This window comes from Gasterosteus aculeatus, chromosome 2, assembly GCF_964276395.1.
Source record: "Gasterosteus aculeatus chromosome 2, fGasAcu3.hap1.1, whole genome shotgun sequence".
NCBI classification, from domain to species: Eukaryota; Metazoa; Chordata; class Actinopteri; order Perciformes; family Gasterosteidae; genus Gasterosteus; species Gasterosteus aculeatus.
Window position 1 is genome coordinate 14,605,338 of NC_135689.1, and position 24,571 is coordinate 14,629,908.

The window sequence follows — 24,571 nt, forward strand, 5'->3', positions numbered from 1 at the left end:
TGAACACGTCCCATTGGTACTGAGAGGGTTAAGAAAGTTCAAGCATGCACATGGTTCAGAGTGGTGAGAAATGTGGAGATGGGAATGTTTTTCCATTCATTTATGGCTCATAAATCACAGAGCTTCTTGATTCATTTATTATCTTGAAAAATTATTATCCAGTGCTCTAGGTTTACAACTGGTACCACAAAGAGATAGATCCCCCGAAATAGAAAAATGTATGAAGAAATACAATGTTTTTGAGCAAGTAGTTCTTTTATTTTGAAATTGATCTTGAAAAAGAAGAGTTTTCTCAGTGTTCAGAATATTTGGGGCTGAATTTTATTTTATCAGTACATATATCATTATTATTATTATTATTATTATTATTATTATTATATACACTTACAATAACACATGGTATGTTATGTATTGATGTAGAACTTTACCAATACACTTTAAATGTCAACGTATTAGTTTATACACTATAGAAATGATACATGGCCTCTATAAGAGCTTCACCAAGCATGAAGAACTTCATTTCACTAGATGTTGAAATGAAGTTCTAAAGCATCTGTAAGACGGAGCCTCTAAGTGCGTCTTGACTAGAAAGAGTCTGCAGTGCGTAAAGTGGGCAGGTCACTGGAAGCGCTGCTGCTCCCCCCCCCCCTCCCCCTCTCGCTCCCCCTCCCTCTCTCTCTCTCTCTGTGAAGGCGTGGTGTGGCGCTCTCTCCCTCGCTCTCTCTCCCTGGCTGAGACGGACTCGTGTCGGCCAGTGCTCTGAAGCTGTGTGCGCCTTTGGAGCGGAGTTGAGTGAATCGCAGAGGATTCAGCTGTCCGGTCCAGCGCGCATTACGCAGCGGGAGGGGGGGCGATTCCACCTGAAAAACCCGAATGTTGCCACTAAGAACAAGGATCCAACAACTGCTCCCACCTGAAATTATCTTGGAATATCCTGCCTGTTTGTGGGCAACGTTATAATTTTTAAAGTTTAGTTCGGGTGAGCCAGAGCATCTCCTCGGCAGAATGGAGGGATTTACACCTTTCTTCAACATGATTTTGGTCGCACTACTCGCCGCCACCGGCTCATCGAACAAGTTGAATGTACCGCGGCTGAGAATATCACATAAAGGTAATTGAGGAATCCATCCATCTTTCCATCGCGCTCACGCGGCTGTGGCTCAGTGCACGCGCCGGCCCTACAGGTGGCATTAATTGGGGATTTGACCGTCTCGTGCGCGGTATTTGGGCTCTTCATCATCTTTCCCTCAAATATCTATTTCCCTCCCACTTCTGTAAATAATTTAGCTTGACACATTCGTGACCTTTAATGCTTATTATTTGTCCTGCGTGTGTATTTTTCTCACACTAATGACTCTTCGCGGTGGTCCGTTAAACCCGGGTCCATGTTTTGGCTTCGGTTTTTCGGGGTCGGGGGGCTTTACTTGTTTTAAGAGGCACGCACTCGCTGGGTTGCTGCTTTGCACGCTGTCCCGCCGGAGGAGGTTTTGCTGTTCGGCGGGTTTCACTGAGGTGCCATCGGCTACCTAACAGTTTTATTAGGAGCCGCAACGGAAACACCGAGGGAGGATGTTACGTAATTAGCGTTTACACTGCGGCACATGGACGTGTGCGGTGATTGGCATCGTGTTATTAAAAAACAAAAAACAAAAAAAACTACAATGGCCATTGAAAAGTTCCTCTAATGTCAGGTTTATTTGGCATATTCTGTTATATAGTCTTTTATTGCGCCAAACATGTTGGCCCGTTCACACGCCTCTCTCCTCTCTAATCACAACCCTGTTGTTGGACATGACTCACTCAGGTTTAATAAGAATAAGGGGGTGGAGGACTTTCTGTGTGTGTGTGTGTGTTGTTGCCAAACCATCCTCATTGTTTCATTCCAGTCATCGGCAGATATCACACAGGATTTCCTCCCGTTCAGATCCATGTTTTCAGGAGAAAAGTCACCAGCTGAGTGTAGTGTTCTTCCTGTTGGTGTGTAGTGGAAATAGTGCTCAGGAGAGGAGACGTGAGGGAGAACAAAGGCACTGCAGAGTTTTTCACCACAACTAGGCCGCTTTCATTGATGCAGACGAGGGACTGAATTTCCCCCGTGAAACGCGCCCTTTAGACCAGAAGAACATAAGTACTACTGCCGCGGCAATTAACCTCGACAATTGGCCGGTGCCAGAACAAATGCAACATTTCACGCCTCAAGCCGGGTAGACAAATTAGATTTAGTTGTTTTGTAACATGTAACACTGTTGTCATGGGAGCAGGGGGTCGAGAATGTGACGACAATGATATTTCATCACTGTCCAATATCCCGAGGGCGAGTTTGGTGCAGAAGATGTTGAAAGTATAACCTCGCATGGAGTTGACTGAATGTATGTTGTCATTGTAACATTTAGGAGGTCCTGCAACACACTTTTCAAGCATTATGAGTGAGTGTGGGAAGAAACGCGGCTTATAAGTTTCTCATTTGTGAAGCAATTTCTTGCTTCCTTTCAGATGACCTCGGGTTTGACCTCATTTTTTTTTTTTTACATAATTTCCCCCTTGACTCAAGTCTCTCTTTTCCTCACCTGACTTTTCAATGCTAAATGGTTCCATGTGGGTCCTTGTGTGTCATCTCCTCTCTCTTTAAGGTACATTTAAATGTCTCTTGTATCCCCTGAGGGCTTTTTTTTGCTTTTTGTTTGTGTGTCTCCATCGGTCCTTCTTTCATTATATCCCCGAAAAGCCCAGAGGACACAAGTATTCCCGGGAGGATGTGGAGGTAATTTAGCGACAGGAAAAGCTGTCATTATCTCATTTCAATCAATTAGTGGGTAGAAGTTCAAGCAGGAAGAAGATAATTTATACCTCCGAACTATTAAAGTACTTTGATCTGTTGACGTTAACTTTAATCAGTTGTAGGAAAAAGGAAACGCTGAAACAAACACTGCCATCAGGTGCATCTCAGTTTTAACCTGCATCTGGGCTGCTTTTGAGCGAGAAAAATAAATCTGTACTTGAACTTTATTAAATTGTTCCTAATTCCTTTCTCCATTCATTATTTTCATTTAGATGCTGCTTATTAAAACGTTTGAGTCAAATCAAAAACCAAAGTTCTTATGAAAAAAGAGAATTTGCAATTCAATCTCTTGACAAATAAAGTGTGTGTGTGTGTGTGTGTGTGTGTGTGTGTGTGTGTGGTTGGCTGCTCTACCGGCCCTCTGCCAAGCATCTCTACCAGCCTCCCATCATGCATCTCTCTGCCTTTCTCCATCTGTCTGTGTGTGTGTCTCTCCTCCGTCTTTGTCTTTCTTCCTTGGTCTTTGCTCATTTGAATTCCCCGTGTCCATTGGTGAGCTCGCTCGCACAAACAACACACACTGACTTGTTGACGCACACTCAGCGTCTCATACAACATTCACTCTGCCTGGCTGAAGGAAGGCCGGGGGGGGGGGAAGGGGGGCGCTGGAAAACCCCAACGCACACATCACTGTCCCATTCTGATGGGATTGCATTAGTTGTCGGAGCGAGAGGTTGTGTTTGTCTTCGCTCACAGGCGATGCATTAATGAGTTTGTTGTCTCAGTCGGCGTGGCCCAGATGCGCGCGTGAGTCGCTCTTTTAGGCGGAGCGGCGTGATCCGTCACCGGGAGTCTGCTGGAGACTCGAGGGCGTCTCCCACCCTTTTATCTGCCCCAGCTCTTTTCTCCATTCTTCTTTTTCAGCCACCGGCCTCCCTCCCTGCTCCACATATTAGCTTGTTTAATGCAACCCCAGTGCCCCCCCCGCTTACCCCTCCAGTTCAGTTTAAGTGCTCCCAGGCCCCCCGGGTTGATCTAAAAGCCAGTAAAGGAAAGAAAGCGAGGAAACAAAAGAGAGAAGGTTAAAGTGTTAGTGGCCAAACCGATTGGCTTGTTAGAAACATGTTGTTTACCCATAAGAATGTATAAAAGCTTCAGCCTCAAAAAGAAATATACACACTGCAAAGAAGAGAGTCACACCCTTGTCGCTGTGAGAAAGAGAGGTTTTGGTGTTTTAGTGGTTGGCGTGTTTGAATTTGACATGTTTGTGTAAGGTGTTTAGCCTGCAGGCTCTGCAGCCAATCGCTGTAGTTTGTGAACAATAGTCCACATATTTTAATAAGGAAGAAAGGAATGAAAAGAAAGTAAATAAAGGAGATTGTAATCCTCTATGGATTTGAGCTTCCCACGTTAGTGATTAAGAGATGTATTGTCAAACAGTTTGAAAAGGTCAGCTCAAGTTTCTTAAGGTTTGTAATAACAGTTTAATGCAACCAAAATCTGTTCAGACCCGACGTGTAGAGCGTGCAGTACAGCCACTCAAATATATATATTGATTGCTGTGCATTAGCCATGGTGCAACCAATTTGGCATGTTTAACTTTAATACACATAAACTAGGTGTGTAACGATTCATTCACTGAATCGATTAATCAATTTATATTCCTGCGATCCAACTGAATCAATCTGTGCTCCGCAAATCGGCATTCCGGACGACATATATCAATTACGAATCGATTGAAATGGTACATAATCGATTGTATCGATACTTGGAAACTGCACATTGGATTTAAGTACAAAAACGGATGTATGGATTTGTGTTTGTTTGTTTGTTTTTAAGCACTTTAGACACGTTAAAGGTTACTGGATTCAGTCTGCCTGTCTGTGACGTCATCAGTACGCAGCGGCAGCCGCACGAAACTCTGAACAACAACAACACACAGCGTGGAGGAGACGACTGCGAGCGAGACATTTACAAACCAACTTATCGATCCAGCGCGTGGAAACATTTTGGCTTTTGCAAACACGGAGGTGTCGGAGGCGACCCTACAATGTGGTTGAAAATCCGAGGTTCTGTGAATTGATCCAAACATTGTGTAATTATTGTGTAATGTTTACATTGAAAATGGCACGATGAATCGAATCGGCAACCATGAATCGCGATTCGAATCGAATCGTTGTTAAAGTGAATTGTTACACCCCTAACATAAACCTATTGGTGTGCTAGTTGCTATAGTTGAATATGAAATCATGAACAAAACCCTACTTCAGTGATTGGTTTCCAGATTAGTTATTGGTTGTAAATGGTATTTCTTATTTCTTTATTCATTCCCCTGTGTTTTTGTATTTAATAGCCTACCGGCTATAATAGAAGAGGCACAAAAACAACCAGCCATATTTATTGGAAGGCTACAAAGCCTCTGTTGAGAGGAAACACTGGAAAGGTTTCTGACACCGTGGGCATGATGGAGAATGAGTGTTTGTTAGAGAAAAGAGAGCCAGTGAGTCTGTGCGATACAGAGAACTATATGTGCTTAGTGTGTAGCTGTAGCTTTATTTGACAATAAAGCAATTTTTAGAGCGAGCGGTGTACCTCATGCCAACAGCATCCCCCATGTGACCAACAACAGACCAGGCCAGTTATAACCTTCTAGGACGTCTAACATAGTTTACAATTCTTAGAAAGTAACTTATACAAATAATACATCGTAAGGCCGGCCTTGTACTGGACTAACTACCCTGACAGATAAATCCCACCATGCCCCTTAAAGTCCCAGGACCGACTGATAAACGCCTGCTGGACTCAAGGAGCTGAACTCTGCTGCAAAACATGTCCAGATAAACGCTGCATTGATACCCCTTAAAGGTCGTTGCACACAAGGCTGGTTCAACTATCTGAACCAGGACTACACTGAGAATTAAAACGTGCGCCCCTAAATGCTGGCAAGAATCAACAAACTGAAGGGTGAATAGTGGGAGGGGGATGTCCATGAAAGAGAAGGAACATCAATGAATTTGGAAGAATATAGAGGGAGAAGGGAAATGGAGGGAAGGGATGAATGAACGATCTGTGAATGTGGAGAGAAAACAAATGATGGATCCATGAAAGAGTGAATGGAAAGAGGAGGGGAAAAGAGCATTAGATAGAGATTAAAGTACACATGAAAAGAGGTCATGGTCCCGTGCTGGAGAGAGAGAGAGACGGAGGAAAAAAACAAAGACTGGCAGAGGCCAAGAAATGGAAAGAAAAGACGGATGGGTAGAGCGGTGTGAAAGATGAGGCAGACGGGATGATGGAGAGGTGGATAAAAGGATCAGAGAGGCTAACCTGACGGCTGAAAGACACTGGTCCCTTTGAGAAGCAAAGGTTGAGGGTTCAAGTCCCAACAATGTGGCTTTGACCATCTGTCATGTAGATTACTAAGTACCCCACTTACACACTGGAGCTATGGGAGATGTGTGCGTCTCTGTGTATGTGTATCTTGTGCACGTTGTGGGAGTATCCTGTGTCTTTCGCCCTTTGTGAAATCATTATGTCTATTCACCCATGTTTGACCAGCATGTGGAAGTTAAAGAATAGATGTGCATGTGTGCTAAGAGGCCAGCAAAAAGCAACTGCAGCACCCAAAGCGAGGGCCGTTATTGTAACATGAGTGATGGATGGATGTTCACCGAGGGAAGGAGGGGGGGGGGTTGAAGGCCTGAAAAATAATTTGTCTAAACATCTTGGCAAGCGCACCAGCTCTTCTCCCTGCACACCTCTGGAGGTCAGCCCACCATAAAAACAGAAAATAACCAGGTGGTTAGCGTGAGGGAAAATCATCATCATCATTGAACAAGAAACCAGTCCAGGGTTCTACAGACGCCGCGAGATGTTTTGGTCATCAATAAAGAGGTGAAGGCTTATCCATGGACGTCTGTTTTGTCATGGCCTCCTTTCCCGTGTCAGCGCCTGGTGTCTCCAACGCGCCAAAAATCATCGAAAAACACAAGTAGCCTTGAACTATAGAATTGAACTCGCATGACCATCTGCTCTTCACGTCCACCCAAAGCTTTTAATTCTTTCAACAAGTTCCAGTCTCACAATAACACCCTGTGAAAACGTTGCACTCCGTTGGACTAATGTTGAGCTTGGCCTCCTCCTGCACGTCCGTGTTCGCCAAGTGCACGCTGGTTCATGGTGCCGTGGTGACACAGGACTTGCCAGTATAAAACGTCACACTGTTCCAACTTGAGAGAGAAGCATTCGTCCCACCGCTCTCTGTCAGATGGATAAACACCATCAGCGCTGCTTGTGTATTTTTTCACTGGAGACATTAAAGGATTAGAAATAAGAAATAAAAAATACAGCTGGATGATCCTGCAGGGAGCAGCAAGCATGAAGAGAAAGAAAAACACTTACTAGGATGCGAGCACGCAGACATGCATAGAGAGTCTTGTTTTCAGGTCATCTGGGAGCATAAGATGCATTTCATTCTTGTTAGACTGAACGAATACTGCTATCAGCCTAATACTAACCCGTACCCCCATACCGAACCTTAATCTAAACCTAAACACAATATTAAACCAAGTCCTCACAATTAAATCTAATGATTTAGCTTAAATTGCGTAAACAGGTTTAGGTCCACACGGAATTGATTAAACTCGCCCAACACCCACATACAAACATACATACAAGTCAGTGTCCTACAAATCTAAACTTTGGCTCAGATCCAATGCAAAGTGATGAAGCGGCTACGGGTGGTGGGAACCTTCACTAATGCAGGACATGTCACACACACTGAGGGGCTGCTCCTCCTTCCACAGAAACAAACCGAATCGATTAGTTCCACCGGCGCTGCTAACAAGAAGAGCTGAGTTCAGCAGTCTGTGCTGATGTATCTATTAGACCTCAGCTGTCAAATGCAGTTAGGAACAAACCTCAGCGTGTACTCATGGCAGTGCATATGTGTGAACACTGCATGTCTCGTCTTACTGGCCTCCAGGGGTGCAACGTATTTGCTGCACAATAGAGAAACTATCTATTTATCTTAAAGAAAGTCCAAATAATCGTGTTTTATTTTATGTTCCTGGAATTACGAAAGCTGAAAGTGTATTTCCTTTAAAAACAGACAAAAACCAAACAAACACATTGATAAATGTGACTATACAAAAGAAAGTTTTGACTAAACTTAATTTAATTTAATAAGCACTTTGCAGCATTCAATAAACATGTGTGTGTCTGTGTGTGTCTCTGTGTGTGTGAGTGTGTGTGAGGACACGCAGCCAACAGATAATTGAATAGAGAGCTGGAGGCCTCGGAGGAGACGTTGGGGGAGGAAGGGCTGAAAGTAAAATAACAAAAGACTGAAGTTCAAGAGGAGACTAAGGTAATAGAAGAGCATCAAAAAAGAAATAAATACATGGCATTTGTAGGAATAATGGCGGGAAATGGATGAGAAAGGAGGATAACACGTCTCTGAGGAGGACGGGTTGGAATAAGAGCGGTAAGCAGCAGGGAGGTAAAGGGGGAGTGGGGATGTTGTGTGGTACGGGTGAGTAATGGAGTCAGAGATTCAAAATGGGAGAAAAAGAAGAGATATGCGTGGACGGAAGGGAAAGATGGATAAAGAGAAGACAACTGAAAGAAAGAAAAACTGAGGGTAGAAAAAGAAAGAGTGTAGATAATGAAAAGAGGGAGGAAAGGGAGACGGAGGAGACAGAGGGTTGATAAGGATCAAGGGCGATGAGGTAACAATGTGCTGTTTTTATTGGCCCAGCAGGGAAGCTCAAGTATCACAAACTCTCACCGGCATCCGGAGACGACAAAGAGACAAGAGAGGAGAGACAACTTTTTGCTCATGAGAGAAAGATTAAGAAATAAAAAAGAGCGTTCCGAACCCAATTGTAAAGTCACCAGATGTTTTTTGTGCACTCGCTTTTAGGCGCTCATCTGTCGTTTCAAGGTTTTATCAAATGATCAAGTGTTAAGAATGCAGGTTGAGTGGGGGAAATGAGGAGCCCCAACAGGTTGGAAGGACTTTGTGTGTCACAAGTTCTCAGGAAACATCGCTGTGAATTTAAACCATGGAAGCAGATATCTGGAGGTCTTACAGCTGTGAACTAACACTTTGTATGTAAAAAATAAAAAGTGAAATAGCATCGTCATTATTGTTTATTTAATCAAGACTGCTCTGAGCTTCATTCAAAATGTTTTAAAGAAAGACTTAAACCCCCTTGCATCGTATTAGAAACAACCGTTTCAAGATTACATAAGACAACCATACTGAATTCATAGTATGTGCACTGTTTAGTATTTGACATTTCTGCACGTATTAACACACTCACTATCTAGATATATGACCTAGATTCTAGATAAAGAGAAATTGTCACATTTGCTTCGACAAAACAACAATTCGACAGAAAAGCAAAATATCTATTTTCGTGATTTATTTATTCTGCATTTTCTTTTTCTGTACTACAATAAATACAGTATGTATGAAAAGCTGTAGGCCATAATGACGGTAATTTGTCGAGGCCTGACGCACATGTCACAGCAAACCGTGCAGGCAGGGCGAGGACGATGAGAGGGAATATGAGACCCGGGAGAGGAGGCTGAGGGGGAGAAGCAGATGACTTTTTTGTGCATGCGGCAGATTCCAGAAATACTCGACTCGCTGCAACAATATACAGCCGAAATCTAATGACACGCTGGGAAGCACCGGCGTAATGAGTCTAATGGATGTTTGTGTGCGCATGTGTGTAGGTGCGTGCGTGTGAGAGTGCATGAAAACAAAATGTCAACGCAACTATATTTGGGAATAGCAGACTGCCGGTGAGTTTTGTGGGCTGAGGCGTGAATATGTGTGATTGAAGCAGGGACCTTTTCATCAACAGTAGTGTGCGTGTACACGTTTGTGTGTGTGTGTGTGTGTGTGTGTGTGTGTGTGCGTGTGTTTCTGGTATGTATTTCGTAGCACAGGAGGTCTAATAGGCTTCAGATGTGTCCCCCTCTCGCACTGAGCCAATGATAACACTGATGTGTGAGTGTGTGCCTAGTTACATGCAATGTGTGCGCGTGTGCGCAGCTTAACACAGCTTACACTCTGCTTGTGACCAATTTGTACATTAGAGGTGTCAACACGGGATTTGGAAGATAACTTTCCTTCTCTGCTCAGTTCTGTTTGTTTGTTTTCCAGACTTGTCAGTGCTGAACTTCTTCATTTGAAACTTTTTCTCCTTTTCTTTTTTACATTTTTGCAGTAATGTTGCCTTCGGTTTCCTCGCGCTGTTTTGTAATCTATAATCAGAAGTTTATTTTGCATGCCTGGGGGTGATGAAAGACCCACGCGAGCTCCCGCATCAATCCAAAATATGCAAATAGACAGCAGCAGGCACTCTTGAGACATCCGAGACGTCACATTTGACGGACACCGGGACGCGCCTCGGCCTGTCTAACACAATCTCAAAACATATCGCAGCGTACGGACGTTTGAAGGCTGCGTGACAGCCGAGGTCTGACACGCACAGTGAAAGCAGATGCTTCCCCCGCGCGTCGCTGGGCTTTGGCTGCTTGTCAACGCAGCGGCGGCCCGCTGCCTTTAGGCTCATTGGAGACAGATGCACAAGTTTCCCCGCGGAGGCAGCGAGGGATTTCGAAGATGTACATCGGGTCCCGGGACACGAGATGGATGCAGCGAGAGACAGGAGAGGGACGCCGAGCAGCGGAGGGGAGAGACGGGGGAAAACTGAAGCCATTTGGAAGCGACTTGAGGAGCGGAAAGAGATGGACGGGAAGAAGAGAGGCAGCAGGACGGAGAGCGGGGGGGGGGGGGGGGGGGGGGGGGGGGGGTCAGGCGGGTAGATTGGAGAGCTGTGAAGACGGCTTGACAGCAGGAGACGGCGGTTTCTTCAGTGAGGCGATGAGCTGCCGGAGTGATAACAAGCTGCAGATAGAAGCTGTTAGCTCACCTTTCCCCCTGTGTGTGTGTCCGCATATTCACGCATGCACATATGAGTTATTTGTGGAACATTTGCGTGTACTTCTGCGTGATACAAAGGTAACAAAAGAAGAAAAAGAGACAATATAAATGTAGCATCAAAAAACACAACAACCTTTTAAATGATTGATCCATTTCAGAATAAAACACTATTGTCGACAGCATCAATAAGTCGCATACGTTTTTTTAATAGGTCTGCAGACCAAGAACCCGTCTGGTGTGACATGAAGGGAGAATCATCCTTTCTATCCGGTCGCTCGGTCCGTCGGTCCGTCCGCACTTGGGTCCTGATTGATCTTCTCAGCAACCGTTTGATGGCCTGCTATGATATTTTATAGACACCTTCATGGTCCCCAGAGGTTGAATCCTTCATCCTTTGGTGATCCCCTGACTTTTCAGCATGAGGTTTACATTTGTGGTTTCCGAGTGAAACTTTTCAGAATTTCTTTGATGGATTATAATGGAATTTGTTTCATTTGTCCACCAGTCACCCGTAAGGTTATTTAAGTAGGACACGACCATTTATTCTTCTCCCTTCCAACCGTAACCCTCAGCTATAACATTTCCCATCTTCTGCAATCTTTCCTGTCAAAACAAAGACGTGTGGCGTGAACAGCAGATATAAGACCGTCGCACAGTGTCTGTTGAAGGTCTGCGAACACACAAAACCACCCCTTCCTCACACAAACCACACACACACACACACACACAGTTTCATCACATGTCATCGTTCAGCAGCCACTCTCCAGCTGAATGTCATCTCAGGGCTCAGAGTTACGTGGAAAAAGTTGAACTTGTGGGACGTTGTGTGGAGCTGCATGTTCTGCTGATAAACCGTGTCATGAAAACACTTATTCCAGCTGTAACGTCCTGACCTCTACATCTGCAGATATGCTTGCTGGTTGTGCATTGTATATATAGTATACATAGTAGTTGTTATTGAAACTTTGCCAAAAACAAAGAGCAAAATATTCTGTGTCAATCGATGCGTTCAAACTGCACTGAGAAAATATTGTTTAGTATGAAAATGCAAAATCATTCCACAGCACTGATCTCCAACATCGAACAAAAATCCGATCTGGAGCTGATGTTGCTCTGCTTACCTCGTCTGTCACAGATCCATCACACATCTTTACAATCTGTGTCACGTGGCTTTCTCGACCCGCCCGTCTCTCTTCCTACTCATTATTTTCTGACTTTCACCCGCCGCGAAAAGCCACAACACTCCCCCTCCCGTCTCCAACTTTATCTTCCAACTCCCTCTCTGCCCACAGAACATCCCCAGTGTCTTCCCCTGCTCGTGTGTCTTCTCATTATTCTCTTGCCAGCAGCTTTAAGTCTTTCTTATAAATCTATTCCCACTATAATTATCTACAGAGTATTTTTGCAACAACATTTATAACGCTTTGAAGTGGGTCACGATAAATGCTAAACTGTAAAGTTTCTTCTGCACTGCTAATGAGGGTAAAGCTTTATGTCTGTGCGTGCGTGTGCGTGTGTGTGTATCTGTGTGTGTGTGCGCGTGTGTGTGGAAGCTTGTGAGTTTGAGAAACAGATATTTCTAATAAAAACAGATCATCGGTGTGTCTGCGAGGCCTCCGTGATGGACAAGGTGCTGCTGGTACAGGAGGCCCTCTGTGCTTCACTCAGTTAATACTCTACTGAGTGGCGAGTGACTGGGCATACTTTCTCAACCTGCGTGTGTGTGCGTGTGTGTGTGTGTGTGTGTGTTGGAAAGAGCCAAAGGGAGAGAGTGGAATATCGAGTGCGACGGACGAGTGATGAGAGGCAAACGGAAAGCCAATTCATCCAAAATACTCCACTGAGTGTTTGGCATACCGAAGACGTCTTCTCACACAAAGATTTCTCTCCTCAGCTTGTTAGAGAGGAGAGGAGGAGGAGGAGAGGAGGAGAGGAGGAGGAGGAGGAGGAGGAGAGGAGGAGAGGAGGAGAAGGGGACAGAGCAAAAACTATGACACAACGGAAGAGTTAAGAAGGGCTTGTAGGGGAGGTTGATAGGTGTTGGTGTGAGAAAGTGGGAGATTTTCTAAGCTGTGGAAATGTGTGTGTGTGTGTGTGTGTGTGTGTACGACGCCCCGTGTCTCGCTGAACTCAAAGTCAACCCGGCCCCTTCCACTCCTGCAGAGTAGTTGCATCAATCTTTTAAAGCTGCTGCAACATCAGAGAGGAGAGCCGGGAGGTGCAGGCTGGTTAGTGCAAACGGACTGCGGCCCCCCACTGGTACTCGCTCACTGTGCTCTCATGAACGTCCTGTTCTCATTTGTTGTGTAGGTCCTTTAGGGATCATCCTTTAACGCACAGGCATTATGTGTTTACCGCAGCAACAGGAGCGAGACAAACGCGCAGCAAAAGACTGTGATGCTACGTGTGACAAATACTGTAGAACAGGCAGAAAGTCGCTGTCAAATAACATAAGCGGTTGGAAAAATGTATTTGTAGTTGATTAGAACCGGAAACAGCTTCAACATGAAAATAGACTCAAAATAAATCTGCGATGCCAGCTTTTGAAAGAAGAGAAGACGTTCCTCCGCATCACCAACCCACCTCGTTTCTCCTTTTAATACAGAAGTTAATCTTCTCCTGCTTGCATTTTACGCTCTGATGCTCAAGAGGAATCTCTTTCCTGTGTGAGTGAAAATGAAACCGATGACATTGCTCATCTTTTTCTCCTCATCTGTCTCTGCAGACCTGCTGTCCACCAACAGGTCGTCCATCTTCAGCGGGCATCGCGACCAGCTGTCTCTCACCGCCGTCTTCCTGGACGAGTACCGTGACCGTCTCTTCCTGGGAGGAAAAGACATCCTCTACTCTCTCATGCTGGGACCTGTCAGCACCGAGTCCAAAGAGGTGGAGCTTTTTTAAGACAATAAATGGCATAAGTTGAAAGTATAAATAAGTGCTTTACGTATTTTAATGGTTAATGGTCTTTTCATTTTGATCGACGCTGCAGTTCTTTGTCAAAAGTATTTGCAGGACTTCAAAACACTCAAAGATTAACCATCAAAATGAGAACTAGAATCTGACCAGTCATTTTTATTATTCCATTTTACCGCTGTACACATTCACACAATAGCTGAAACAGTTGAACAAAGAAGTCTTTGTTTTCATAAAAAAGAGATGTATATATATACATATATATATATTTACACTAAAGAAAGAAAAAGATGGATACAATGCATTTACTCCAGTAAGATTTTAGGTTTGCTCTCTTTCTTCTTCTATTAAAGTTTGTTCTGACCTGAACAAGCCATTTTAACATCTGGATTTCGTTGCCAATCTCACAACCATAAAAGTGCTGCTGGTCGTAAATCAAACCTAGTTTTTACGTCTATCACCTTTTAATCTGTATGTTTCATTTATCATTCAAACTTTTCAAACACTGTGGTTACTGGTTTACAGTTTATTATGTTTGCCAGAAAGACAGAAGAGATAAATAATGATCCAGAAGTCAGATCTGTTACCTGAGCTGCACATTTCCACTGTCATCAAACACTGACAGAGTTATTATTGCTTCAGAGTTTGGATCTTTCATTTTCAATTATGACTGTTGAAATAATTCACTTCAACAATCAGAATGTAAGTCACTGTGATGCAGCGCTAGAACAGTATGTTAACAACTGTGGAAAACGGGTATCTTATAATAGAGTTAGAATATAAAGTCCATGTTATTTACAATTCTTTTTGTAGGGCTTCGATTTGAGGAAATAAACAGAAGAAAGGTCATCACCATATCTACTACCGTTGGAATTTACATTCTTATACTAAATCTTCCATTAAACTGGTTTAGTAAAGAACAAATAAAAATAACTCTGTAAAACAGAAGACCCCAGAGTGCTTCAGCAGTAAAAGAATCAGCAGTATGCGTTTTAGTGTGTGTCAGAATGTGAGGGAAGGCACTGATGACACAGGGAATTCATGCAGACCGAGAGCCAGTCGTCGCCCACCTTAATCCGCCCTATGATCCCTGTCTTTGCCTCCTCGCACTGCTCTCTGTCTGAGATGATGATCACATATGAAGCTTGCTGATATGCTAGTTTGCTGCAAGCGGTTTGAGCTTTAACGCCCGGCCTTCTAACGGAGCCAGCAGCCATGAAATGTGCAGCCAGTTCAGTGAAACAAAGGTTTAATGGATGAAACACATCTGCCAAATACTCCATAATCCAACGCTGAAAGAAACAGAACACAAGACATATTGTAAACACCTCCAGAGAATAAATAATCTCTCAGAGAACACATGTTGACATTGGATCATTGTTGCTGTGACAACCAGCGTTGGAGGGCAGCTGAACCAGAGCCAGTAGTCAATCAGCTTAGCTTAGCATAGCATACGAACAGCTTTCTCCAGCCTTCCAACCCCGCAAAGCTCCTTGTGTAAAAACCACAAAATGTGTTGAAAGAACAAGCTGCAACGTGTTATCTATGAGCTGTAAAAGGTGCTGCTGTAGGTGCATTTCGCTGCTAGAGATCACAACTATGCTGCTTCAACTCTTTGTGTTAAGGAGGACTGACTGCGTCTCCGGACGGAACTTTTCTTTTGAATTCATTTTGAATAATGGCATCTAACTTATAATGTGTGACTGATGTTTCTACTCAGTGTCTTCCACAAATCAGAGATGAAGGAAATAATTGGCATAACACCATCTGTTGCACAGATTCTACCTAATACAAATGTAAACGGCATCTGCGTGCATTCACATCAGGAATGAAGTTGTAAACCAGTGGGACGTTTTCCTTCTTTGGTTTGTTGCTGTCTTGCTCAGCACAGTCAGCAGTATCTCTTTGGAATAAATACCTCATGTCGTTTTTACACTTTAACTCTGACCAACTGTAAAAACTGGGTTTTGTTTGAAAACAAATGTCAAATGGCATCAGATTAAATCTGTGAACTCGTATCTGCTCAAACTGGATCAAGTTCAGCCGGAAAATAGAACCGTTTGACTGACGTTGGAGTGATTTGGCCTCACTCGCTGAAATAAACACTATTCCAAGTTCGATCAAAGACGTGATTAACGTGACCTGAGGGGTTTGTAAGTGAGAGAGCAAACACTCACACCGGTGAAGTGTCAGGAAACAGTAAAACGGAGAGAGGAAAGCGAAAGGTTTCCATGAGCGTGCAGAACGAGACTCCCGGACGACAGTTTGAACGCTGCAGTTCTCTGAATGTCGTGAGCCAGATCTGAGGCCGGCCCGATTTCACAGCGTATCAGTAGTCAGTCAGGCGCGTCGTCAGGCCTCCTGAGGTCAAACTGCACGTGTGAGCCAGGCCGGTCGACAGGCACGCATTCCTATCAGTCCAGGATGGGACAGAGAAACCGCTCCAGAGTTTAGGATTAGTTGATTTATGGATTTCCACATTTATAGGACAGCTTTTTGCAAACGTTGCCGTGCTGTAGGTGACAGATGGATGAAGGGTGGAGCAGTCTGTTTAAAACAAGTTTGCAATAGTGTACATTTCAAGAAAATTCTTTCAAATTCTGAAAGAATTTCCAGGCACATCAAAGTCACAGAAATCCAATCTTTTGTGAGCTGAGTTTCTCACTCACCCTCATTTACAGTGAGCCTACCTGTGATGTGTTGGAATTAAGGAACGAGTTGTATCAAATGTAGCTGTTGACATGAAATTGAGGGCATGAGGAGCACAAGGACAAACATTCACTCACTTTTAACTCACTTACCACTTGGCACATGCTTTCCATTCACACTGAATTTAATCAGACATCGTAATGGAAGTCAGTTTAATTTGTCTCTGCAAGCAAAAAGAGTTCCAGACAAAGCGTTATTGTGTCGGAGAAGTTGTCTGGTAGTCCTCAGAAAACTCAAATTTACCACACGCGTCATAGTCATAGACAGAACTTTCCCCGTCAGTGGCATTCGTTCAAATGATACGTCAGGTTGTTCTGAGATTCACCTCCACATGTTTCAATGGCAGAATGAGAGGAACACTTTGGGACTTTCCCAATCAGTAAATCTTGCCTTTATAGTGCGAGAGCTTGAGTCGAAAATATGAAGAGACTTTAATTTATTTGCAGTTTTAAGCTGCAGATGGTCCGGAAAGTTTGGTTGAGCACAACCTTCCTGCTTGTATACAAATCTATTATTTCCCTTCATGCACAAAACACTCGTTTGCGCTAGAGTTGATCTTGTAGGGAAAATAATTCCAATTTAACCACACATGGGCCGTTAAGTATCTTGTAAGACATTTGAAGACTTGCATTAAGACTGCGGGTTTAATAAAGCAACTACACTTTGCAACATGGCTGAATATGGTGGTTGTTTGCATTTCCTCAAAGATAGTAGTTCATTAATTATCAGACCTTTTTTCCTCTTTCTCTTCTCTTCCTCCTTCGTAGCTCCACTGGCCTCCGTTACCTGGCAACAGAGAGGACTGCATCCAAACGGGGAAGGATCCACAGGTATGATTCACTTGTTGCTTGTTTTAACACATTCAATTTTGCCACGTATCCTCATACGGAGGGGCATTCCTCCGCCAAGTTTAGAGGGCGCATACCAAATAAATTGAAGCTGACTTGTGGTTTTAAACCAGACACAAAGAGCTGCTGAGTTTTTAGACCCATCAAGCCCATTTTACGGCGCACTTGTCGCTCACCATAGACTTGCGTATGTACAAACGTGTATATACGTGTGTATGTCGTGTTTCCTGTTTCAAGATGACCTGGATTACAAACAAATGTTTGTCAGAACCGCCTCAAACACCCGAAGTCACTCTGTTCCCACTCGCAAAGTGTCTGCTGTGGAAGTTTCCGCTCACCGGCCTTCAAGCTGCTACTCTTGAAAATCCGTCCTGCAGTGAACAGAATGTTTAAAGGCTTCCCAAGAAAACCCGTGTTCTATGCTCTGCTGCTGTTTCCTGCCTGTACGTGATAATCGGGTCTGCTGCCAACGTTCTCCCTGTTGACGGATTGTTGGGTTTATCAGGCCTGGCCGCCTGCCTAGTTTGTCAGTGTTTTATTCTACCAGCTGAGCTTGGTGACTCCACTTGGATTGACTTCACTGTTTCCAGTGACTTTTACTCTGACATAGAATGTGGTCATAAATTTAACAAACAGACTCCGCCTTTAAATAAAGTGGCTGTGTTGACCTTCACTGTTGAGCAGCTGTACACATTCTGCCAAAGTGCCTCCAGTAAAGAGACATTTCTCTCTTCAAAGCATGGCTTGTGTTCTCCACATTCTCTAGAGGAGGCAGTGCAACCGTCATTAGGAATAAACTACATGAGTGAAATGTTCTATAGATATTCATGGTCCCAAGAGGATAAAAGCTATTGACGTTGCACCATAATAAGCTTTAACATGCGTTGCTTGTTTGTAAGTAATCAGTCTCGGAGTCCACAGACCAATTCTTTTTTTCTCCTGTGCTGCTCATTAATTACAGTCCGATTAGCGACTTCAGTTACAACGTTTTACAAGCTAATTCCAAACCACCTCTTTCGGTCCGCATCCCGACTGTTAACCTGCATTCAACCAAAGCCTGCTGCAACACGATTGGCCAATGCTAGCAGGAAAACAAAAGGAAACCAAAAAGTGTTTGATGCCAAAATCTTGTGCCCACTCCTCCGGGTTCTACGCGTGAATGCAATGTGTGTTTATTGAGATTAGAGTTAATTGCGAATGTAATCGCTACACTAACACCGGGGCCATTGTGTGGAGTTCAGCATCACAGAGCTGCTAAGATGAAGGTGAACTATTTATCTTGTTAATGTGACGACATTAACAAGACAAGAAACACACAGAAAGAAAGGAGGGGGAAGAAAAAAATGAAGGAGGAAGGGAGACATTTGTGACGCGTCTCACTTCGTGGATGTTCTGAGCACACAAGCAAACACACAAAAACACAACTCGAGGTTTTTAAAGTTTTAAAATGAATGCGACTTTTTGTGATTGACAGCCATCTGGAGCTGGTCAGAAGGTGTGTGTGTGTGTGTGTGTGTGTGTGTGTGTGTGTGTGTGTGTGTCTGTATGAGTAGGCTTTATGTTCTCTGTATTTTAAGTGGCAGGTGTGTCTTCGTGTTTCCTCCACACGGGGCTCACACCACGCTTGCCGTGCACTACTGTAGTGTGCACGGCGGAGAGGAGAAGTTGATTATAAGATGGGTCTTAAAACAGGTGTGAGATTTGACCTTACTTCAGTCATAAAGAGAGTGTGTTTGCACGTGTGTGTGTGTGTGTGTGTGTGTGTATCTCTTTGTTTCAAAGCTTTTGACTTAAATGATCTACATCTGCATCTACAAAGAAAAAGAGGCACACACACACACACACACACACACACACACAGACACACACACACACACACACACGTTCCATCTTCGTTTGCAGTCTGCGTCTGTTTGGCATAACTGAGGTTGACAAAACGTAGCAGAGGTTGAAAGGTGAAAGGTCTTTTTTTTACTTGAGTGTGTATGTTTGGTGATCGAGAGAAAGACACGACAGACAGAGTGAAAAGCGATGATTGACAGTCGCTTCATGGCTGCGTTCACATTGAAAGTGATTAACCAGGTCTTTTTTTTTTTAATGAAAGCCTCTGTCTCCACCGCCTTCATCTGACAAGTGTCGGCCACCGTAAACATGTTCTTACTGATAGTGTCTCCTGCCAGAGTCACAACCTCATAACCTTCACCGTCATCAATTACAGCTCCCAAAAACAAATAAGCGGCTGAGGGGAGCCACTCCGTTACTTCAGCCATGCATGCAGAGTCTCGCTCCGGCTATTAACACAACCGTTCCATCTATCTGCATCTTTTGCTCACATTAGGACTAATTAAGTTATTTGCACCATCTCTAATGTCTTGTGAATGATTTGTTGGTGTGTGCAAAAACAACCCTTTGAGCACAGAGTGGAGACCATCATGTGAACAGGCGAGCTCAGAGAAAGAGCGAGAGGATTTGTGTGTTAAGAGCTCCTTCGTTTTACGCCCACTTCTGCTCTTCATTTAGTCATGACAGACTGTAGTATTCTTTCCTCCAACTTGGTTTGGCTTTATTAGTAAGCTGGGATCAGTTCCAGTTTGTCGTTTGGTGTCTGAGTGCAGTGAGAGGCTACATTGACCTACTGACCTTAATTGTTTCCTTATCCTTAACGTAGTACCCACAAATCAAGTTGAAAGAAAAGAGCAATTTAATTCAGTTTGTTTCAATCTTTTGAGACTGAAATCCTATTTTTCTGTATTCAGTGGTGTAATGCAGTAATACAGATGTGGGATGACACAGTAACTCGCCTTTATTTCAAGGACTAAAATAGCCAAAGACTTTGGAAGGTTACTTCATCCAGCTGTCCAGCCTTGAGCTCCACGTTATTTGTGCCTGTGGTTGTGTTGGTGTTTGGGGTACTGTTGAGTCTCGTCTGGTACAATTGTGTGTGTGTGTGTGTGTGTGTGTGTGTGTATGTGTGTGAGGGAGTGTGTTGGTTCAAATTTCCTGTTAGCATTAGAGAATACGACGTCGCTCCCCTGAACATTGGCTGTTTATCCTGGAAACGGCTCTTCATGTCCAAACTTGCCTCTCCCTGCCCGGGTCACTTGAAACAAAATGAATTGGCCTTCAGCAAACTGTGAGTCGCGTGGATTTTGCTGGTAAGTTGGGTCATTTTTTTGACGTGTGACATCAAAAATACCATCTTTTTCTTCAATTCATTTGGGGTTTCACAGCAATGAATCACTGCACTGGTTTGGCAACCTCTAACTATTGGCCCAACCAAAGACAAACCTGGAGAAGAAAACGGAGAAAGCAGAGCCCTTGACTTCATTTAGACGTCGCATATTCAAAACGTCAAGGTGTCTCCGCCAAAACGTGACGCTATGTTGCACTTACCGTCAACAAATCTGACCATGCATTGAGTAAAATGATTTGTAGCTTGTGGTACTTCTCATATTTCTCAAATAAAGACCACATTTTCCAATATACTCATTTTTTCCTGTAGCGAAGAAAACATTTGTCTCCACTGGGGCTCTCTGGAGTCTCCCCCTCGGCTTCTCCACCCACAGTACTCCGATGTAAAGTAAACACTTCATTAATCTGCTGGGCTGGACGTAACCCTCAACCATTAGAACAACTGTTTGACTTGTTAATTAACGTATAAGAAACCATTTTTCTGTTGCTGTTTCAAATCTGCATGTGCTATTGAACTTTTAAATCCTAAAGCTGCCTTTGGGACTAAAATATCCTCCTATTGTGAGCGCCGAAACCCCCGTATCACCAAACCACAGGTCTTGCAAGTGGTCAATGCCGGAAAAGGTGGCCAGAGGTCTTGTTTGTTTATGTTAATTACACATGTGTCTCAGAGCAAATGCATTAATAACCGTTCTTTTCAATTCCCAAGACAAAAAGCTAAGGTTTCGGCGGTCAAATTAAAATTTTCAACAGCTTGAAGGAAAAGCGTAGTATTTCTGGGAAGGAGAAAATGTGGTCAGCTGACCTCCCCTTGATAAAACAACGTTAATAAAGGAGCATTGTGAGCTTTTACCCTGATCAATGCGTTAAACGCTGGCTGGACGTTAAGACTACTCCCTAAATACTCCCACTGAGACAAAACCAGATTTGGTAATCAAACCAATTTGTTTTCTTTTTCTCACCACTCCCTTCATGCCTCTTAATCTCAGGGAGACCACACAGATGTTTAGAAGCCCAGCTCCCCGGGTGGGACGGCACAGCCGTATTTCCTCCTCTCAACATTCATCCCACTCCTCCTCCTTGGCCTCACGGATCTCTGCGATGACTCGCCGAGTAGTAGAATGGAAACACAGCGAAGACACATTTATCTTCATTCTCAGTCCACTTGTGAAGCACTCCTGGACTTTCCATATACTGTATCATCTATAATGACAGATGGACATAATGCAACGTCCAGGATTGAACCTCGTCCGTCCGTGAGGTGGTTCCTGTTGACTGGTAGTCACAAGTAAAGCCTTTCAATTCTCATTGGGGATGAAATGAACCCGTCCTTCTCAACAGAAACAAACGTGCAAATGTGAAACCCAGATGCTCCTTCTTCTGAATAGATCAAATACATTCCCGATACAAATGTGTTTCTGTTTACTCCAATAGTGGTCTGGTCATGTTTGGGGAGAGAAATTAGCCCGCAGGAGAGCATGACGACGTAAACTATTTCTCGTACTGCAGTAAAATGGTTTACATCAGGTCCACGGCGCCGCAGAGCACTCGAGGAAATGTTTGAGTGTCCGACTGGGAGTATGAGAGCAACATGGGCCACACACACAGATCTGTTCGCTTACAATAAGCACACTTATGAAGGCACCAAGATACTAGTGCACGTGCATATAATTGAGGAATTAGCGAACGGCAGAGAAATGCAAACACACCATTTAATTCAACATCAACACACAGTGTGCGTGCACACATTTGGAACGGAGACACACCAGGCGCTTATCGTGCAGATATGAGTTTGACCTCGTCAACTTGAGCAAGTGACGCCCGGCTAATCCCTTCCTATGCCGTTCACACCCATTTTATCAGTCTGCTGTTACAGACAGGAAGTAGTCAGGCCCGCTGCTTCCTCTGGACCTTTGTGTCGTACAGAAATGTCTTAATACCCGTTTCCTTAGTCCTTGTTCTCTGATCTGTGTTTCATTGTCTGGCCTTTCAACACCTTCAACTTGAAAATCTAGTATTCCGCTTCGGGTCTTCTGCATTGACAGCGGTTCATCGTGATATCGAGTTTACCCGAGTTATTTATAGTGACACCACATATGAAGTTATGACCCAAAAGCTCACGTCTCACATCCAGATGATCCCTTTTTCTGATGCTTTACAAATCTTGTCCATGTCCCTTTGACCCAAATGTGATGAAACTTTTTTACGTCGGCTTAAATCCAAAAAATCAGAGCCACGAGTCCAATGCGGGACACTAAGGATATCACAATTCATCTAATAAAGCGCTTTTCTTGGCCCCCATTGCAAACATGTGGGATAAATGAGTCCTGTTGAGAAATCATTTTGTTTCTCTTTAGAAATGCAGATAGGTTATGAAAATGAACTCATCTGCATTTGGATGACCAGTGAGATTTGATTTATTAAGGCCCTTTCCTGGTGCGTGTGTGTGTGTGTGTGTGTGTGTGTGTGTGTGTGTGTGTGTGTGTGTGCGTAGATACTGTGTGTCGCACAGCATCTATGTGGAAGGATAGTTAAAGTAACTCTGGTAAATCATCGTTTACTCACGTTTACTGAGTCAACTCTCTTTCTTCTCGTCTCTGCTGTGAGTGGCACATGTGCAGTAGTTAAATAGTGGTGGGTAACAAACAAAGTTTATGAGCTGAGGTGCAAACAAGTATATTTTAATAGAGTCAACAATCAACTTTGGTTTATCTTGTTATTTGATTTAACATACATTTGACCCTTTCCACCTAATTTGTGATGCAAAATTTGATTTTCTGCGTGTTTGTGTTTTGCAGACGGAGTGTGCCAACTTTGTCCGTCTCCTGCAGCCCTACAACCGCACCCACATACTGGCCTGTGGCACCGGAGCCTTCCAGCCCATGTGTGCCTTCGTCTACGTGGGGCACAGAGGAGAGGTGAGAGAGCCCACAAAATATCATGGGAAGGGGAACGGTCTCTGTACATTAGTCATGCATAAAGAAACACACACACACACACACACAAACAGAGAAATGCATGAAACAAAACTGTTTTCCAGTTGTGGTTTTAGAGAAAAACGATGTGATTTACAAGTATAACAGTTGAAGCCCTTTATTTTATTGTGCGCATGCTGACTTACTGCGGCTCCCCTTACCATTTGCAAAAGGAAATGTTTGGGAAGTGTGAGTGAAACGTTCTACGATCTGTGTAGCTTTTAAAGAGCCTGCTCCATTTGGACTGTGAAGTTTACATTGACATCAACTGACTGCAACCTGAGTTTCACTCCTTAGCAAGTGCTGTTGCAAGTTGGTGACGACTATTTATACTAACATAAAAGTTTATTTTTTTTAAATTTCCAAGGAATGCCTGTTTAACTTGTTCACAGTACGAACAAGTCAGGAAGAAATGTCTGCATTATTATTGCAGGATAAAGACAGGATGCCACTGTATCATAACACATTTGAAGTGCTGTACGTTTGATATGTTAAGGGAATCAGCAGGGGGGCTTTAAGCAATCCTGTGCAGGAAACCAGGGTAATGGAACCAATATGGTTGGTGCCAAAACCCAACTCCGACTGGCCCTGCTCTGGGCTCAGATCCCCGGGGTTCAAGGTTAAGCCTCAGCCGGCGGCTCTGCCATGAGGCTTTCTGCAGGGCTACTTAGTGTTGGGTCCCCCTTACGCGTCTTTTCAACCGCGCAGGACGGCTCTCCACACAGCCGCGTGGCTCCGGGGGGGCCTCTCTGTGGAGGCCCGCTCTGCTGAGGGCCCCATCTGCTGAGGCGCCCTCTCGAAGGCGTTTGAAAGACAATAGTCAATGAAAGGAGCCATTAAGGCAGAGTCGTAATCCACTGGTCCAGATCGCAGCCCAGTGTACCGCCCTGCCCAGCGGGGGGACGGGGGGGTTAACCTGGACACGAGGAGCGAGAGGAAATCTGAATATTGCTATAAAGCTCAGGAAAGGGAAGTGAGACATTGGGGTGGGAGACTGCCAACGGTTTTGTGAGGAGAGTGTTTGTAGTGGACGCCGTGTGCACATAAATCACAGAAGGAGCCTTTTTTTTTTACTTCTCGCAGATTTAGTTGCTTGTCGCAGTGTGTGCGTTCTCTTTGTTGTGATTCTCTGTCTCCCTCTCAATCTGTCATCCTGTGTGGTTTTTGCACGGCTTTATTGCACATGATGAAAAAC

General features: G+C 44.0%; 1 protein-coding gene across 2 annotated transcripts in view; it reads left to right on the forward strand.

Moving 5' to 3' along the window:
- The first annotated feature begins 691 nt into the window (after positions 1-691).
- The window catches only part of sema3bl (sema domain, immunoglobulin domain (Ig), short basic domain, secreted, (semaphorin) 3bl), a 40,122-nt gene continuing 16,242 nt past the window's right edge, over positions 692-24,571 (forward strand). For both annotated transcript variants that reach the window (XM_040194449.2, XM_040194448.2), the window contains exons 1-4: positions 692-1,111; positions 13,465-13,625; positions 17,129-17,191; positions 23,200-23,319. In XM_040194449.2, the coding sequence (XP_040050383.2) occupies positions 1,006-1,111; positions 13,465-13,625; positions 17,129-17,191; positions 23,200-23,319 (450 nt within the window). In that variant the 5' untranslated portion in view covers positions 692-1,005. The remainder of the gene's footprint in view (positions 1,112-13,464; positions 13,626-17,128; positions 17,192-23,199; positions 23,320-24,571) is intronic.